The following is a 19,530-nucleotide window of genomic DNA, read 5'->3' as shown; positions in this document are numbered from 1 at the left end:
CTGCCTGAAACACGATGGGGCTTAACAGATGTCTGCAGAGGGAGTGCACGAATGCAGAACAGACCAGAAGAGCGGAGTCAGGAGTGCGAGCGCACACCAGCTGATGCCCTGCGTCCTCAAGGGCAATCAACAGCAGTCACGCCCCTTTGGAATACAAGAGGGAGATACCCTGGCATTAAGACCCAGGTTAGAATTTGGGCTTTCTTACATCCTGGCTGTAGGATCTCTGTTAAATTACTTAATCTCTCTGGGTGACACCATTTACAGAAGGAGTCAGATGAGAGGCGTGACAGGTACCCGGATGCGTCTGGCAGGCACAAAGCAGGTGCAGGCACATCACGAGCTGATGCTCTCCTCAACACTTCGGGGTTTGAACCAAACGGTATCTCCGCAAAGACTCAGCTGACTTTTCTTGAAAGTTAGGTATTCACCGCTTCACTTAGAAACAGTCAATTCTAATGTCAAGAAAAGCCTTGTACCTTTAGGTAAGCAGTGTTAAAGCTACAGGATGAATAATTTATCTCCACTAGATAACCACGCCATCGGGGCTACAGTCTGGTCACTGTGTCAGTTAGAAGAGCCCAGTTTAAACTGTGATTCAGGTCACTGGTGCGTCTTTTCTTCTTTTACTTTCGCAAGACTTAATGGTCAATATTCACTGATTTTCTACAAACAGCCAGCTGTTGCGTTCTAAGCTGGGATGCTTTTCTTTCCCTACACCCTTATCTATAAATCCTGGTGGTCCTACCAGCGTTTTCTAGACTCTGACCCGTCCTTTCCCCTTTGTGGCTGTTCTCTTGATCCCTGTTCACCTCTGACCGGGCCGCCCACATCTAGTCTTATGTCCTACACAGCTGCCCTCGACCAGCAGCCAGAGTCTTTCAAATGAGGCTGCTTACGGCATTCCTCTGCTTAAAACCCTTCAATGACTTCCATCTCCTTCAGTGGTTTCCCAAACCCTCCTGGCTTGTGTCCTGTCCCCTCTCACCGGTCTCCTATGACCCTCAGCTCCACACTCAGTCCTAGTCATGCCTAACTCCTGTATCACAGAGGAAAGCCTATTCCTGGCCATCTCTACAGATCTCTGTAGAGATGATCCCCTCACTTCCTGCAAGTCTTTGCTCGAACATCTCCTCACTGTCTTCCCTGACCGCCCTGCATGACTGCAAGGACCACTTCCACACACCCTAAGCCCCTGCCTTGCTTTACCCTCCCCCAGAGCACTTGTTACCGTCTGATCTCCCACACAGCTCCTTCTTTACTGTCTGTCTCCCAACTCCGAGTGTAAGCCCTATGAGGCCAAGGACCTCCTCATCTTTCTTCTGCAATGCTATACTTCCCAGTATCTCTAACAGTGCTTGACATACACTGCAACTCCCAAAAGACATCCATGGGACGCATGAGTAGAATGATAAGCAAAACTGATCAGAAATTTAGGACTGTAATTTATATAAGTAATGGCTGCAATTTTAACAAACAAATAAAAAAAGTCTACGTCTTAAAGTCAACGGTGCCTATCCACAAGTAATCAGAAAAGCAGCTTTCTTTCAGAAAGGAGGAGAGTACGCAAAGTGAGTAATTAGGAGTCCACTTATGTACTAACTGTGAAACGGAATCACTGCTGAAGCAAGAGAAAGAAGCCGGTGTGGCTGGTCCAGGGGAGGAGATGCCACAAGACAATGCTGCAGACAGAGGGGGGGCTCAGGCCCTGTGTGCACTTCGAGCATGGGAAGGGCCTGATGTGCTCTATGTTTTTTAAAGGCTACTCTGAGTGCTGTGTAGAGACGCAATGGAGAAGAGGGAGGGACACGGAGAGGCTACTCGGATATTCCAGGAGAGACGGCCGTGGCTCCTCCGAGGGCAGGCAGCAGATATGGCAGGACTTGCATTGTGTCCTGTTAGAAATGGAAGAGCCTGTCCTGACAGTGGCCGTGATGTAAGAAGGAGGGGACTCACGGCTGACTCCCAAGGCTGGGTTTGGGCGTCCAGGTGGGCCCCCAGCAGAGAAAAGGGCAGATGAATCAAAGCAGAGAGGTGGGCAAGCACGAAGTCCACAAGCCACTTGCTTGCTTCCCGTTGCACTCAGCTCCTGCCTTCCTACAACGACAGGCTACAAGTCCTTGGTGCCACTGAGGGTTCAGAGGACGGCAACTGCTTCTTGGAAAGACAGCAGGTTCAATCAGCTGAGGGAAACCAGTGGGCTCAAGGTCAGCAGCTACTGCGTTAGGAGATTCTGGAATGTGCTTTCCTGGCCCGCAGGTGCGATACATTCCCAGGCTGCCGACACCCAGGAAGCCCTAAGCACTAAGGGAGAGCGGGCTGGCCTTCCACATACCCATCGCTCTTCTTCAGCAGGTAGCCCTTCTTCTCACTGCCGTACTCCTTGTTGCCCTGCAGCTGGTGCATGCTGTACCCTCCTTGCCGGCTCTGGGAATCCTAGAAAGGAGACGCCACAGATCAGACCAATGCTGCACACACTTCTCCAGTCCCTGCCTCTATTCTGCTATTGAGCCTCTTGGCTGGGGCCAAGAGAATTACGGAACTTTTAAGAGCCATCACGTCCTTGCCTGTATTTTAGAGGAAACCAGGCTAGGAAACAATCACAGGAGTCACAGGCAAGTCCCAAGAACTCCTGTTTCTAGTTGGGAACCCAGCTGATTCCCACACACTTTGGTGAGAGAGCATGGTAGGACCAAACAGGTTGCTGGGGCCGCACAGGCTAGCCCGGGGAAGGCAGGAAAACCCAAGTGGCTCACAAATGTAGTGCATGCAACCCAAATGGGCTCTTCCCTTAGGTCCGCCTTTTCTCTCTCCACATATTCTACTAAAATACCCACAATAAAAAGGGTACCTTCTGAGTGAGGTACTGGGAATTGTTAGAAATTCTTGGTTTGTAACCTGCAGGGGCTCCGTAAAATAAGCTGTTAAGCATGCTTTTAATTAAAAACGATGATTCTCTAGCCATGTTGTGTACGATGTGGGAAAAGGGTGACCAGGACCCGCAGAACAAGACGGACGCAAACCAGCTGGAGTTAACACTTTCACTCCCCTGATATACTTCCCCATCGTTTCTAAAGACTGCACGACCAGATGCAGCCATTACACTTGGAAAATGTATGAAATAAACCAACAATGTTGAACTGTAGAATGAGGACATGGGGTTTAGACACAGAAGTAGGATAATACATTCTCACAGAAAGTGTTGACTTACTCTCCTAGACTTCGATCAGGAAGGGCAAAAGCAACAGAGAAAAAAGGCAGAACATTTGAAAACATAGTTAATTTCATTGAGTCATCTCTCACGATTTAAGCACTTTATATAACATACAGAGAAAATAGCACTGTAAAGGTACTTAACATCAGAACACATGCCATCTTCAGAATCACATAAACTTCAGGGTATGGGACAATAAAACATCTTTATATTTGTCAAGTTTTATTTCAGGTTATTTAAATGAAAGCAGAAGAAAACCTGCTTGGAAGGGTATGAGGTACACATTTCATCAAGATAAAAACGGGTGACAAACTTCCAAGTGTGTGTTTAGGGAATCAATAGCTCCATGAACCCCAAATTACTTTAGAAAATCAAAAAGGAATAAAAAATTGTAGGATTCTTTTTTAGTTTTCCATGCGAAGAGAATAAAAGTATGCAGTTCAGAAGCAACACGTGCAATGTGATGGTGAAGAAAGACAGGAGGACTGAGCGTCGCTTGTGTACTGATGGCCTATGCACAAGATCCCTTGGAGGTCAGGATGGCCTCTCTGTGGCATTCGGGATCCTTCTGGACCAGATAGTATGTGCTCAGTGCACGCAAATGAATGTTAAATAATAGTGAAAGCAAGAGCTCTAGGACAGTACACCTCTGTGAGGCTTCCCACATGTGATGAGTTGTGTGTCCAAAACCATGTCCTGAACACCCAAATGGCAAGTATCAGGAAGGCACTGAGGACACGGAGTGCAGCACAACCCCTGTCCCTGAGGTGGTTGCTTACACACTGACCTTCTGCTCCCTCATGAAGGTAACACTGCCGAATGCCTGTTCTGCCAGGCAAGGAGACACCCCCTTAAGAGCTTAGACTCTAGTGATTTCCTTAATCTGAGTCATTTGTCTGTAACTGGCCAGACTCCCTCCAGCTGAAACAGTTAATAGCACCATTCAATCACCTGGGGAGGGGTGGGAATGGGCTGGGGTCTATCAGTCTCTTTAGAAATTCTCCTCCATATTTCCTTTACTTTTAATGAGAACCCACAGCCTTGCACTCGTAGTAACTTGAATCCCAAATCCTCCCTCATAGACGCTTTCAGGCTTTCTGGACGGAGATGGGGCTGCAGGACGGTACTATGGATCAGACGGGCTTCCTCCCCTGGCGCCGCCATGACAGACCCCAACAGCAGCAGTGACACACACTGTTTTCTTGAAGGAGGCAGCGATATGTCCATAATACTAATCCAGAACAATGAGGATGGAAAATTAGGTGTGGTAGTGGAGATCTGAGGCATGGGACGAAACAAGGGGCCAGGACAAAGGAAATCCACGGAGCTTTCTGCTTCTACCCAATGACGTCACGTGAAAACAGCTCAACTGGATCTGGAGTCAGTCAGGGATCGCTGCCATTTCTATACCTCCCGAGAACATTAAAAACAAAATCTGAAATCTCCCTGGATAAAAATTCTTATTAAAAGAATAACTCTGTTCCTTGGAATGCTTTCACTGAACGAAACTGCTCTCTGTCTGCCCATGTAATTTCTAGGTTGGTCTGAATGCTTTAGAACTATGCATCTCTAAAAGCCCGTTTGCTAATCCTTCAAATAAAACCTAAGTTTTAAAAACAAGAGTATTTTTTTTTTTTGTAAAGCAAGGATTTGGATGTTAGTAACTTATGAAAAATATTACATTCTGTAAATTTGCCTCTAAGACATCCCTTACATATATTTATTACTAGCTTAAATAAATTTTTAAATGCAACAAGCTGAATGGACCTTGCTTTCCATGAGGTAAATATGCTTTTAAAGGTGAATACAGTGGCTGATCTCCAGGCTCTGAGCCCAGCAGCCTACTCCACTAAGCTGAGCTGGAAGGAAGCAGCACGCTTCAGAAATATAGCAACAACCCTACATCGACTACTGATGAGTTCTATGGCTTAAAGTAGTCCTACAAACTGGGGTGCCTGGGTGGCTCAGTGGGTTAAGCCTCTGCCTTCGGGTTGGGTCATGATCCCAGGGTCCTGGGATCGAGCCCTGCATGGGGCTCTCTGCTCAGCAGGGAGCCTTCTTCCCCTTCTCTCTCTGGCTGCCTCTCTGCCTACTTGTGATCTCTCTCTGTCAAATATATAGATAAAATCTTTAAAAAATATATAGTCCTACAAACTATTACTTCTGCACTCTGAGAAATCAATGGCCATGCTGCTTGCTTTGTAGGGAGCTCGAGATAATCGAAAAGGGGGTTTTCTTTTTTGAGAAAATAAATAATGGAGAATTAACACAGTAATTAACAAAACAAAACATGATGGAAGGAAAGAAAGAGGTCTGAATCCTTTGATAATATAATAAAAATTAAACATGTATTCAGGAAAGAGAAATCCAAGTGAGAAATTCATTCAGGCAATAAATATAAAACTAAACTTACACAATGATCTTAAAATAAAATCTTGGAAAAATTCCATAACATGAGCCAAGAATGTAAACTAGAGAATGAAACTATGGTGTCATTTTTTTAAAGCTCCATTCCTTATTCTCTATTAGAGTATGGAGAAATCACCTTACTTTCTCCTTAGAAAACCATATTAACATATAAAATGCATTATTAAGGAGTAATATCTCAAATCTTTTTAAACTGCAAGTAATTACTCACTGCTTTAATTGGGTTAGAAATGTTTGTGGTACCCAACCTAAAACTAACCTCTACTCTACTAGAGAAGCTTCAGATCGCTCATGTAAGGGATACATGGAGGAGGCAAAAATATGTTTACTACATATTTACTGAGAAACTTTAGGGCGCCAGACAGCGTGTCAGATCCTGCAGAGATGAGCAAAACACAGAATCTTTCAAACACCATGCAAACCACACTATGATGAGAAATGGAGAGAGACTCGAACAAAATGCTGGAGTTTTGGGAAAGATTTATTAGTATCATCATTATTTAAAATATTTTCAACCCTTAAGATAGTTCTGTAGCAAACAGTAGCAAACAGTTCTCTTGGGAAGTTAGGCTATTATAAAAGCTTAAGATGATTAATTTCATAGAACATCTGTCAGAAGTCAATGAAGAATTTTGACAAGAAAAAACAAGTCCACCAAAAGTCTGGGGATCCTACTGACAGCTCAAATTCTTGAAGCCTCCTTTAAAAGAGTCAAGTTAGAACCTGGTGGGGTGAGAGGTTAAATAGCTTGCTGAGTGCTTTTAATTCCTCAGGTCATTTATCAGGTTAGTTTATGCTCTTCTAGAATGGCAGTGCTATGGTAAGAACTCTACATGGATGGTCTCCTTTCTTTTTGAGTCATTAGAAATCATTACCTATCAGCCTTATTTTGATGACAGATGATGAACAGCAGGGGAATGGGTAAGTGTTCTGTGAAAGATCAATTTTACCTGTAAAATACTCTGGACACAGTGCTAACAAACACACATCATTTATTAATTTGGGGTGGCTTTAAATCAAATCATGCGCATTTTATCGTGTACATACTCGTTTGGCTTATATGCAACTTTGTTCTTTAACCACTGGGAGAAGATTACATCAGCCTCTAAGCAAAACAAAAAGGGACTGCAATGGCCTTTCTTCCCCCTAAGAAAGCTTCCATTCACAGGAAGGAGGTAATACTGTACAAGAAAGCAAAGGTAGAAAGTGGTTAAAAAAAACCTTGCAAGGGGCACCTGGGTGGCTCAGTGGCTTAAGCTTCTGCCTTCAGCTCAGGTCATGATCCCGGGGACCTGGGATCGAGCCCCGCATCGGCTCTCTGCTCAGCGGGGAGCCTGCTTCCTCCTCTCTCTCTGCCTGCCTCTCTGCCTACTTGTGATCTCTATCTGTGAAATAAATAAATAAAAAATCTTTAAAAAAACCTTGCAAATTTCTGCCCATGCTTGAACAGCAATGTACTTCTTACTTTCCACCATTTTAGTCCTTCTATTGCTCTTACATGGAGAAATCATTCAAGGGGACCACTTCTCCTAGGATCTGTAAGCCAGTAATAAGCATCTCAAAAGAGGCCTCCAGACACGGGTATAGACGCTGGTTGAGGCCCTGGACTAAAGAGGTTCACACCTCCTGGCCACTGATGTCTACTTCCAGTCTGCAGGTGCCCAAGGTGAAAGGGCTGTACACTTCTCCCACTCAGAAACCCAGAGGACTATCTTCGCTCAGTAAAGAGAACCTTTTGGGTTGCTTTAAAAGGTGAGGTGGTGGGTCCAGGGCTTGTACGTTTGAGGAGAGTTGGCTTTTTTTTTTTTTTGCTTTGGACTCAGAAGCCCCTTCAAAAAATATCAGAATGTACAGTCAGTTTGCCATTGTGAGGTGATATCATGCGGAAATGGAAATATAAGAAATGCTCAGCATGGGGCGCCTGGTGGCTCAGTCGGTTAAGCAGCTGCCTTCAGCTTGGGTCATGATCCCAGGGTGCTGGGATCAAGCCCCACATCGGGCTCTCTGCTCGGTGGAGAGCCTGCTTCTCCCTCTCCCTCCGCCTGCCGCTCTTGCCTACCTGTGCTCCCTTTCTATCTCTGTCAAATAAAAAAATAAATGGTAAAAAAAATTGCTCTGCTTTATGTGGTTATCAGTAAATATGCACTGAGATACCGCACTTAAATTCAATGTATGATAATTTCCTAATACAAACAGGCAAACCTTGACCCTCCCCTATGTAACAAATAGCGCTGTTTAGCTTACTTACCCTTGGCATGAAGTCCATACCCCATTGTGTGCGTCCAAGGTCATCTATCACTAGGCCCGAGTTTCCACCTCAGAAACCCCATCGCTCAATCTTCCACCCTCTTTACCCCCAAACTGCTGGGGGCAACTGTGGACTAGTTCAGGCAGCTTCCATCTCAGGGTCCTCTCAGCATCCCCCTCTGCTGGCGCGCCCCTTCCCAGCAGATCTCTTATGGCACAAATACCACTTAGGGTATGGCTGCTGGTTTGTATGGCTGGCCTGCCTGATTCTAGAGGATTCTGTATCGGCCTCCTTCTGGCTGCTCAGAAAGACAGAGAAGACCTAAAGAGGACAGGGGTGTGCACTTCACCCTGAGAGGACAGAGCACATTTGAAGTACATGACTTCAAAGCCGGAATGGCAAACCTAGGGTTCTGGAATTGTAGTTCAGGCATTAAGAACATCTTTTGTGCAGGAGGGCAAGGGTCATAAAGCATGGTCACTATACGGGGCGAGGCAGTGGGTATACACTTGCATCTTCTATCTTGTTTGTCCCCACAACCACGGTGGCAGGAAGCTGGTGACATGCCCATTTTGCAGATAAGGAAACACAGAGGCCATCCCAAGCCACCTCACTTTTTTACTGGTAGCCCTGCTGGAAACACAGAGATCACCTACTTCCTTCTGATCGAGTTGAAGAGAGGATTTTATTAAATCTCGGAGTGCAGTGAGCTGTTTCTTTTCTTCATCCTGGGTTTGTTTTATCTGTGACAGAAAAACAACTTTCATTACATATCTTTTATATATTAATGAGCTGAGTTTAATTCATCCAAATATGCCTGTCATCAAAAAGTTCAATGACATCATTGATTTCTTTATTAAAACCTTTACATGGTCTCATTTTTTTTACATGAAAGGCAGAATTTTCTCATCTTATGTAAGTACCACTGACTTTTAAAATTAGTGACTTGATGCAACAGGCCTTCTTATTAATACATCTAGGCAAGACGATTAGCTCTGAAGTACCATTCTTTTTTTTTTTTTTTTTTTTAAGATTTTATTCATTTATTTGAGAGAGAAAGAGAGAGCATGAGAGGAGAGAGGTCCTTGGGAGAAGCAGACTCCCTGCTAAGCAGGGAGTCCAACGTGGGACCCGATCCTGGGTCTCCAGGATCATGACCTGAGCTGAAGGCAGTCGTCCAACCAAATGAGCCACCCAGGTGCCCTGAAGTACCATTCTTAAACAAAGCTGAGAAAGAACACTGGGTCACTTGCTTCTGGTTTTTCAAAAGGTGGTAGCAGGAATTCCATAATGTGACTAAATGGGCCAGAAAAACTGAAAAAGGACCAGAACCCAATGGGTTAAGGTATATGAATGTTTGCACAGTGGCACCCAAGGGTAAGGAACTAGTGCTGTTTTGTTTTGTTTTGAATCAGCTAGAACTTAAACCCAAATCATGTTAACTATTAAAAGACAATGGGGAGTGATGAGATCTGGGTGGCTCAGTCAGGTAAACGCCTGCCTTGGGCTTAGGTCATGATCCCAGGGTCCTGGGATTTAGCCCCATGTCAGTGGGGAGCCTGCTTCTCCCTCTCTCTTTTCCCTTCCCCCTGCTGCTTGTGCTCTAATAATAAACTCTTTAAAAAAAAAAAAAAGACAATCAGAAAAAATACACAACTACACACAGTTTTTAAAGTTATAGAAAATAGAAGGAATTATTCCTTCCGAGATCAGACGAGATCGGGCCCGTTCAGGGTGGTATGGCCGTAGACTAGAAGGAATTATTCCTAACTCTGAAACCTTATTTCAACATATGTAGTTGTACTCATAAAACATACTTTTAATATTATTTAGTGCCAAGTGGATTATGGGGAAAAAACTGGCCATTTCTATTCCTGCATTTAGCTTTTTTCTCAGAAAAGTTTGTGTGACTTTGCTATTATAAAAGCAAAATTCCAGACATCTGATAAAAGAGAGAAAATACAGAACAGGCAAACAAAAAAAATCATAAACCTGCCTATTCCAAGATAATCTCAAGTTTTGTCTTTCATGGTCGAACATTCTTCCTCCAGGTGCTGACTGCAGGGCACTCACAGGTGAGGTTACTCAACCCGAATGGACAGCCACCTAGAACCGACCGTTACACACCCTGTTCCTCCTACGTCCCCAAAGTGTAATCTAGGACATCTGACTGTCAAGGCCTTCTGATTTAAACTGAAGGCTTACCTGCACTGAGTTTATCCTGACAGATCACTTACCCCTGCTTCTTTTCTTTAAAGCTCTTCTAATCCAGATTTCAAATGCACTGATATTTATCTACAAAACCAACATAAAATGCACGCGTTTCATGATATACTTACATTATATAAATCAGCAGCCAGTTTCTCGATGTACTGTTTCAATTTATCAGCCGTCTTCAAGCCATCTTGAAAGAAACTATGAAGGAGAACAGCAGAGATTTACCAGAAGTATAAAAAAGACATGAGCTCTAGTTACCCGTAAGATCTGAGAACATGAATCTATGTGCCCTCTACCCACACAGCTACACAAAACGCTTATAAACGCATTTCAGTGTTTTATAAAGATGCACCAACAAGCAGATTCCGGGCACTATCTGACACATGCTGGCAGCTGTCGCGTGAACAGAGGAAATTACAGCCGCCGCCCCAACACCGAGGTCTCATGTGCACACCCGTCTCTTCATGGAAATAGCCCTACCGGTTGTGCTGTATTTGAATTCTAAAGAGACAGACACCACAACTAGTGGAATATCATGAGGATGAATTAGACGCTGTAAGGAGAGGCTGCGGGGAAGCTGGCCACCTTTCATTTCTCCAAAGACCGCTGGGCACACGCTTGAAGCGCAGCAAGTTGGACGGATGGTGCCTGGCCACGTGCACAGCCAGACAGTGCTATGTCACCCCGCGTAAGAATCCGCGCTGGCAGGCACTGAGTGAGCAGAGCAAGCTGAACACGCTTGCACTTTATGTGAGTTATCTCATTCGCCCCCCCACAGCAACCGGAAGGAGTTCACGAGCGCTTCAATCTCATTGCCTTTTCAGAGGATAAACTGAGGCACAGGGTGAGTGCATCATCTGCTCGCGCATCTAGCGAAGTGGCAAAGCTGGGATTTGGGGCCAGGCTCTGACTCGGACATCCCCGCTCCTGACCGCCAAGTCAAGAGATTTCCTGTCTGATCCCTCCACCCAGGAGTCCCACTTGTTTCAGTGTTTGTATGGTTCTCTGTCCTCCTGGAGGCTTCTCTAACCCTGCCTACTCCTCATCTTCCCCACAGAAGAATGAGGTCCTTAAGGACAAAGACTGTCTCATCTAGGGATCGCGATGGGATCGCGATGGGTCCCGCCCCAGGCAGATGCTCAGTGAGTAACAAGAACGGAGCGACATCAGGAAGTTTTAGGGCACATCTTAGGATCCATATCTCCAAATGTATTTAGCTTAACATGCACCATCACTGGTAACAATACATCCTTATCAGAACTGGCCCTCCAGGAATGAATACTGAAATCCCAGAGGTGTGAGAGAGAGTTTTTTAAGGTTGACACCTTCAGCTGAGAACCCTTACTAAAATAAGGAAAAGAAACACTCTCTTCACAAAGTCTGCCAGCAGAGGAATGGGGGAAGGAGGGCTTTCTGGTGAACCATTTAACTTGAGAGCTGCATTTAAACCCTTCTAACATTCAGTGGTTCACCACTGCCTATCGGGATCCAAGTTAAACTTCTCAGTATGGAATTGAATGCGACTTGTGTTCTGGCCCCTGAATAGCTTTCTGGTTTTATCTCCTACTATCTTCTTCGAAAAAACTGCACCCCAGCCATGCTACATTTTTTTTTCCTTCAGTTCTCCCTGCCCTTTGTATCTGCTGTTCCCTCTTGCTGAAATGCCCCCCCCCGCCCCAACGCTTCTACTGTAGTTCGGTTTGCTGCCGCCTCCCACAGCAGCTTGCCCATCCTATCCAGGGGATGGCATTTCCCAGCACGGCCTTGTGCCCAGGACTAATGCCAGCCCTAGAGCTGCAGGCTGTGCTCTGCCCAGGGCAGGCCATTCATGAACATTAACCTGGACCAGCAACATCTACATGCGGGGGGGAGAAAGGGTGTGTGGAAGAGGCAGGAGGATGGCTACAAAGTCACTCACAGCAGAACCACTTCTCATCTCTGATACTGAAATCATTTCTGGACAAAGGGTCTGAAGATAGAACGTATCAGTGGAAGGTGGATGCCAGCAGGACTCCTTACAACAGAAAAGGGGCCTCAGGGTAAGAGGCTTAGGGCTTAGAATCTGTGCTCGAGGGCTTACTAGCAGGGGTTCCCTGGTGAGTCACTTCTGCTCACTGTTAACTGTACTCAGTGGGGCGGTAACACCGGTAACACCTACAAACTCGCTCCACAAAGCGCTGGGTTGTCAGGACACGCTCAGCACGTGTTCTGTTCCTTCCCTGGACTGCGTGGGTTCATCACAGAAGGGGTCATGCTCTTCCCCGAGGGATAGAAATTCACTACAGACAGGTTTAGTGTTTCATTTTCACTTTCACCATGAAGGAAACTGAATAATCTTTTTTTTTTTTAAAAAAGACGAGTTTAAATGACAATGCTCTAGGTTTGTGTTTTCTAATGGGGTAGCCACTAGCAGCCAATTTAACTAAAATTCATGTAAAATTCAGTTCCTAAAGTCTCACCAGCCACAGCAGCCACGTGTGGCCAGTGGGTACCATGTTAAGACAGTAGAGAATACCACCATTTCCATCACGGCAGTTGTTCTCCTGGACTAACTGAATAAGTGACCTCAGAGTTGAAGAGCACAAGGAATGTTATAAAACACACACATTCATCTGTTTTCATCTGAGACGGCACTGATAAAAATGACAAGTTACATGTCAGCACGTGAAGACAAGTTGGAAGGGACAAATTCCTCCCAATTCACAGGCTGAAGAAAGACCCCGACAAGTCTATCTTCCTACATTTGAATTCTTCACGACATTACAAACGCAGACTAAGAAAAATTAAGAGTAAGAAATCATTTTAATCTATAATATGACCCAATTTTTACAACCAAATCATATACATAAATCCAATTATCTTCTCACCGAGATAACAGGTTTTCTCTTTTGTTAACTTCATTTTCTAGAACACATTATATATTCATATATTAGACAAAACAAAATTAAGAAAAGAACCAACTGAGCTGAGTCCATCTCAGAAAGTTACGCTAGGGCTCGCTTCTGGGTTTTAGCGAGAAACGGGAACAGGGGGCCGAGGGGACAAGTTGCAGGGAGAACAAAACCATCTTGACATTAGTAACACAGTCATCAGTAAGCAAAGGCCGACGTGCTGTCCACGGCAAGGTGGGTCTGGTGACCCCTGCCCTCTGTGCCTGACTGTGCCTCCCTTGAGCAGTCTCAGCCACGGGCTGGGTGGGCCTCAGAGTCACGGTCACACGTCACCCGCCACAACAATTCACGGAGGGAAGGGGCTTCTCTGTTCTTGGGCTCCTCCCTCCAGCTCACTGGCTCTGGTTCACCGGAAATACATGAACTCTGGAGTCAAAAGTGTATCACATTTTGGATTGAGAGCCAAAATCTCTCAATTTCAACTGTGTGTATAACCTTGGGCAGGTTGTGACCCTCTCTGAGGGTGAGCATGATCATCCGAAGGTGGATGTTTCCTGGCTTCTGAGAGAGGCAGATGAACTACTACAGATAAGAGTGTTCTTTCTCCTCATTGGAAAAGGAAGCACAAATGTCAGTTCTGATGACCTGTCACTCAGTCTGAATGCGGAAAGTGACATCACCTCTCTGACACCCCACTTGCCCCTTGGCCACTTTCTCTGCACATAACTGAAATATAATGAGATCTTTGGAAAATAGATGATGATTAACAGTAATAATAATAATGACGATACTAATAATATACAACAGTAATAATAATAATACTTACTGGCACCTAAGTATTTATTCTGTGCCAGTCACTCGTTATTATGCATAATTAAGCATCCCTTTTAAGTCTCATTGGGAAGTCAACAAAATAGATCAAAACAAGGTAACTGAGGCCCAGAGAGTTTAAGTTGTTTAAATGGGGCCATCTAGTCATTGGGTGCAAAGTTGAGATTTGAGTGAAAGCACTCCCAGCTCTGGAGCACAGGTAGTAGTTAAACATATCAGGCTGATCTGGGTCCAAATCCTGGCTCTTCTGCTGAGTAACAGCATAATCTCTGAATCCCTGTGCCTCAGTGTCCTTTTGCAGGAAATGGAGATGATCCCATGTAGTGTGGAGAGTTCTTGTGAGCACTGTGATAATGTTCCTAAAATGCCAGGCACAGAGAAGAAGTTGAATACATGATGGCCACAGGCCAGCAAAATGAGCCTCATTATTTCTTTGACCTTAGAGACATAGCTGCATTGGCTTTGCTTCTGAAATAAGCAGCTTGAAAGAAACAGGACCATATTTTAATGACCCACAGTGCCAGAAAAAGAAAAGCTGCCAACTGATAGGCAGAAGGGCACTCACATTTCTCCCAACTACTGAAACACGCTCACGGCGGCAGAGTGCGGGCTTGTGAGTGTGAACACACACAGTCGCCCGTCCATCAGGCAGAGCACACGCTCAGAGCGAGGCAGTCCTCTTGAACCCGAGAAAGTCGCTACGTACTTCACCTCTTATTCTGTCCAAACAAGGATTGGAAAGGGAGATAGTATGTTCTTTCTGCTTTTAATTTAATTTCAAGAAAGAGAGACAGCAGGATCTTCCTACTACCCCAATCATATCCTGCTTGGCTTAGAAAGAGGGGCTATTTGGTCTAAGGCTGAAATGCTCTGGAAGCATATTATTTTCAAAAGAAGCCATGATGCCCTCGTAGTATCACAGAAAGTATGGTTCTTTAAAACAAATTAGAAAACAAATTAAAAAAAAAAAACGAAGTGATTTCTTAACACACCAACTACCAACCCCTCCTGAAAGCCTACTTCGAAGCTCCAGGTACTGATTTCCAGCTAGCGGGGCTGATATTCTCTTGATACATTCCACTTGAGTCCTGTGGTGGTTAAGGAACTTAAAGGGACAAGGGTTAATTCATATAAGTACTAATTAACCACAAATGTATCTTGACAGTTCAGGTCAAAGAGCTTGCTGATAGTGATATGCTGGGCTCACATTTAGAGAGTCTTAAAAACAGAGATGTCCAGGCCCAAATCCAGGCTTACCAAATTCAGATTTCTGACTTTATCAAGAGCATGCACTCTGGAGTCACAGAGACCTGGCTGTAAGACTTGGTTCTATCACCTTCTACATGTAAGTTCTATGGGGACATGGATCTTTGCTTTTGTTTTGTTACCGTTTTCTGCATTAAAAAAATTAAGATATAATTCATGTAATGTAAAATCTACCACTTCAAAGTGTACAATTCAGTGGTGTTTAGTCTGTTCACAATGTGGTGCAACTGTCCCCACTAATTCCAGAACACAGCTATCACCCCAAGAAGGAAGCCCGTACCTGTTAGCAATGGTTCCCAGTTCCTCCCTTGCCCTAGCAAACAATACTCTGCTTTCTGTCTTAGTGGACCTATCTTTACGGACATTTTGTTTAAACAGAATCCTACAGTATGGGGCCTTCCACGTCAGGCTTCTTTCACTTAGAATGTTTCAGATCTTCATCCCTGCTTCAGCACATACGTGGCTTTACAACCCTCCTGGGAGCTTCCTGAGTGTGATCTGAAACTGGCCGCTGTACACAGAGCGCAGGAAGAGACCTGAGCAAGCAGCGGGCCCCTGCACATGGGCAGGGGCAGTTTCCATAAAAGCGAAGGGAGCTGACATGTGAGTGTTGTCTTGGGCGGCAGCTATGTGACTGGGTCCCTGCACCTGCCTTCCAAATCTCCAGTTTATAAAGAGACCCCAACTGTGCTCAGTCGTGAATACACTGCGCAGGTGTTCTCAATGCCACATCATCATCTCAAGGCTATGTCCTTGGGGCAGCCGCTGGGGATGGGAAAGGCAAGCAGAACCCACATTCCAAGGACAGCAGAGGGAGGGAGTCGCCTCTGAGCGCCACAGTCTGGCTCCTGGGGCAATCCGCAGTCATAGAGCCCAACAGCGTCCCACTGCGTTGCAGTACCGTACTTTGTCTGGGCATCAGCTGATGGGCATTTGGGTGTTTCTACACTTTGGCTACTGTGAATAATGAGGCTATAAATATGTATGAACACATTCTTGTTCATTTTGTTAAATTTGTCATTTTGTTAACATTTTGTTAAATACTTTTTTCACTCCTCTTGGGTTATCTACCTAGGCATACGATTGCAAGACATATAATTCTAGGCTTAAATTTTTGAGGAACTGCCAAGAGGTCTTCCAAAGTAGCTGCACCTAATTACATTTCTTTCAGCAATGTATTATGGGCTCCAATTTCTCTACATTCTCGCCAAGACCTAGTTTCCATTTTGTTGTTGCTGTTGTTTTTTTAAATCCTGCCATCCTACTGGGGGCAAAGTGGTATCTCACTGTGGTTTTGATTTGTATTTTCCTCAATGACTAATGACATGGAGATTTGTTTCTTGTGCTTTTGGCCATTGTGTATCTTTTCCAGAGAAATGGCTATTAAAATTCTTTACCCACTTTTAAAATGGATTATCTTTTTGTTGTTAAGTTGTAGGAGTTCTTTATATATTCTGGATACCAGACCCTTATCAGATAAATGATTTGCAATTATTTTCCTTCCATTCTGTGGGCTGTCTTTTTGCCTTTTTTAAAATTTTTTTTAAATTTTTATTTTTAAAGATTTTATTTGACTGAGAAAGAAAGAGAGAAAGAGAGAGACAAAATAAGCAGGGGGAGCAGCAGACAGAGGGAGAGGGAGAAGCAGGCTCCCCGCTGAGTAGAGAACCTGATGTGGGGCTCCATCTCAGGACCCTGGGATCACGACCTGAGCCAAAAGCAGATGCTTAATTGCCTGCACCACCCAGACGCCCCTTTGCTTTCGTAATAATGTCCTTTCACTCACAAAGCCTTTTTGAATTTTGAAGTCCAACTTACCTATTTCTTCCTTTGGTTTCTTTTGCTTTGTCCACTTTGACATGTTTACGAAGCATCTACTGAATGAGTGAATGTGCCTCGGGGCAAGTTACTCATCCTTCCAGAGCTACAATTCCCTGATTGCCCTTGATAAATGTTAGCTATTATTATTGTAAAATTAAGGATAATATAGTAATGTTTGTAAGTGCTCATGATCCTGCAGATCACAATGACACTTGCTAGGTGGTAAAAGGCGTGGGTGAGCCGTAGGATATTATGCTTGTTCTGAAGGCAGCATGTTCCCCACAATGTTCAAGTGTCAAAGTGACAAGCAGTTGGTGTGGGTGAGCTGGAAAGGGTAACAGCAAGTCGGAAGCTCTTCTTTTCTGCTCCCCATATTGTTCCACTGTAGCAGCTGCATCCCCGCTGAGGTGCTGGGACTGCATTGGGTGTTACCAGAGCAAACTTACTCTTAGATGCCCCTTGACTTTGTACTGAAAATCATTTGGGGAACTGGAGTAAGTACGTAGGATAAGAAATCCTCCTTTTTTTTTTTTTTTTTTTAAAGGATTTTATTTATTTCTTTGACAGAGAGAGTGAGTGAGTGCACAAACAGGGTGAGTGGCAGGCAGTGGGAGGGGGAGACGCAGGCTCCCCGCTGAGCAGAGAGAGCCCAACACAGGGCTGGATCCCAGGACCCTGGGATTGTGACCCAAGTCAAAGGCAGACACTTTACCAACTGAGCCACCCAGGTACCCCCGCCCCCACTGCTTCTGAATTAGGTAGAGATGGTTTACAAGTCTATTAAGGGTTTCTGAAGAATTGCCTGAAGTAGGAAAGAATTGAGTCTCCCTGAAAGAGTATTACCCCGGCCTCTTGCTATGTGGGAATTCTTGAGGTTCCAACCAGGGGCAGAACCCCATTATAACCTCTTCCCAGAAGGAGGGAATAACTCCTCCCACAGGGAGGTTTTTACTGTGTGGGGTTTCCTTCTGCTATCTCTCTCTGCTCCAGAGAGATTCTTCTACCAGATTCCAAGGACCAGATGCCAGCCATCCCCCAAGTCTACTCCGGACTGCCGCCACCCGCCACCCCCCACTTCAAGGAGCCCTTCTCAGTCCACCTGGATGAAAGTCTCCCCTTCTCCTGATGCCCTACCAGCAGTTACTTCCAAGGCCCACTGTGATGACTGATGACCCAACTCACTTCCTGTACCAAAGAATTAGCTCCTGAGAGCAGAGTACTTGTTTCAAAGGACCTGGCCTTTGTCAGTAGATGGATAAGTATTTCTGGAAAGTGAAAAAGCAGGAAGCGAAGGAATGAAGGGAGGACGCATTAGCTACCCAGGTCAGAGTTGCTCTTCTCACCTTTAGGAACAAAGGTTAAGAACTGTATAGTTTACAAAACATCTTACATCTTGGAAAGCTAATGTTTGTGGAGGTTAAACCCTTCTCTGTACGGTAAGAGAATGTGAGATCAGAAGATTTCTGGGGTGCCTGGCTGGCTTAGTTGGTGACGCATGCAACGCCTGGTCTCAGGGTTTTGAGTCTGAGCAGCACACTGGGCTCACAGCTTACTTTAAAAAAAAGAGAGAGAGAGAGAGAGATTTCTAAAATCGGTAAAATCAGATTTGCTACCAAAGTGTTGTAATGGAGAAGACTAAGAGTTTCCCTTATTTCAGTAGAGGTTTCAAAGCAGTGATGCATTTCTAGGAAAACTGAAATTGATGAAAGATGAAATTCAATTCCACCCAAAGCTAAAATTAGGGACCAGGTCTTCAGCATGAGGCTGTCACAGGCAAATTCTGTCTTATAAACATGCAGCTGTTTCCACTTCAATGTATTTTTTCCTTGTATGTGATACGTATTTATTTATAAAAGGTGGAATTTATTTTGAGAAGAAAAAAGTTAACAAATCAGATCTATGTAAATAAAAATTTGATCATTAAAAGCTTCTCCTGAAACAATTCTGTACGATACATGTATGAACGAATGATTCCAGTGCCACTTGGAATCCTCAGAGCTGCAAACACATACAATGTAGTTGGCTCCACATGCATTATCTCATTTAATTCTCACATCTACTAACCTTAACCCCACCTTAGAGCTGAGGGTACTGAGGTTTAAAGAGGAACCAGATGAAGATCATATAGTCACCTGGCTGCAGAGCCAAGGTCTGAACTCATCTTTCTGGCTCGTGCCTTCTGTGCATTCCACAGTATTAATGCTGACCTCCTTAGCTGTCCCAGTCAAATATGAAGATCTTATTAGAGCATTACAAATTTTAATAATGGGCACGTTTTCACATAAAAACTCTACCAGAAAACCCATGAAAGCTAATCCAGTAAATAAACAAGAAGTAAATAAGCAAATGCAATACCACAGAATCTCAAACATAGTAAAAATGCAAAATTAATAAGCAAAAATGGTGCTGGTATAAACAGCGGATGTACCACCAATTCATAGGAATCTGAGTACAGAGGCAAAGTATTCTTAGTGCCCCAACTATTTAATTTCACCTAATTTAGATGACAAAGAAAAACACTGCAAGTAGGTATACGTGGAACAAATGACCCGATAATAGGTAAACTGCCAAGTAAGGGAGGAGGGCGTGGAGGTCACTGGAGCCTCTGTCGCAAC

At 44.5% G+C, this 19,530-nt stretch overlaps 1 protein-coding gene across 2 annotated transcripts in view; it reads right to left on the bottom strand.

Annotated features, from left to right (window-relative positions):
- The window catches only part of ASAP1 (ArfGAP with SH3 domain, ankyrin repeat and PH domain 1), a 354,818-nt gene that overhangs the window by 78,537 nt on the left and 256,751 nt on the right, over positions 1–19,530 (bottom strand). For both annotated transcript variants that reach the window (XM_059165613.1, XM_059165612.1), the window contains exons 10-12: positions 10,229–10,304; positions 8,546–8,632; positions 2,336–2,436 (exon numbers count right to left, since the gene is read on the bottom strand). In XM_059165613.1, coding sequence (XP_059021596.1) covers positions 2,336–2,436; positions 8,546–8,632; positions 10,229–10,304 — 264 coding nt within the window. The remainder of the gene's footprint in view (positions 1–2,335; positions 2,437–8,545; positions 8,633–10,228; positions 10,305–19,530) is intronic.

Source organism: Mustela lutreola, chromosome 3 (genome assembly GCF_030435805.1).
Source record: "Mustela lutreola isolate mMusLut2 chromosome 3, mMusLut2.pri, whole genome shotgun sequence".
Taxonomy (NCBI): Eukaryota; Metazoa; Chordata; class Mammalia; order Carnivora; family Mustelidae; genus Mustela; species Mustela lutreola.
The sequence above is the reverse complement of the archived record's forward strand: the minus strand, read 5'-3'. Positions and strand labels throughout refer to the sequence as shown.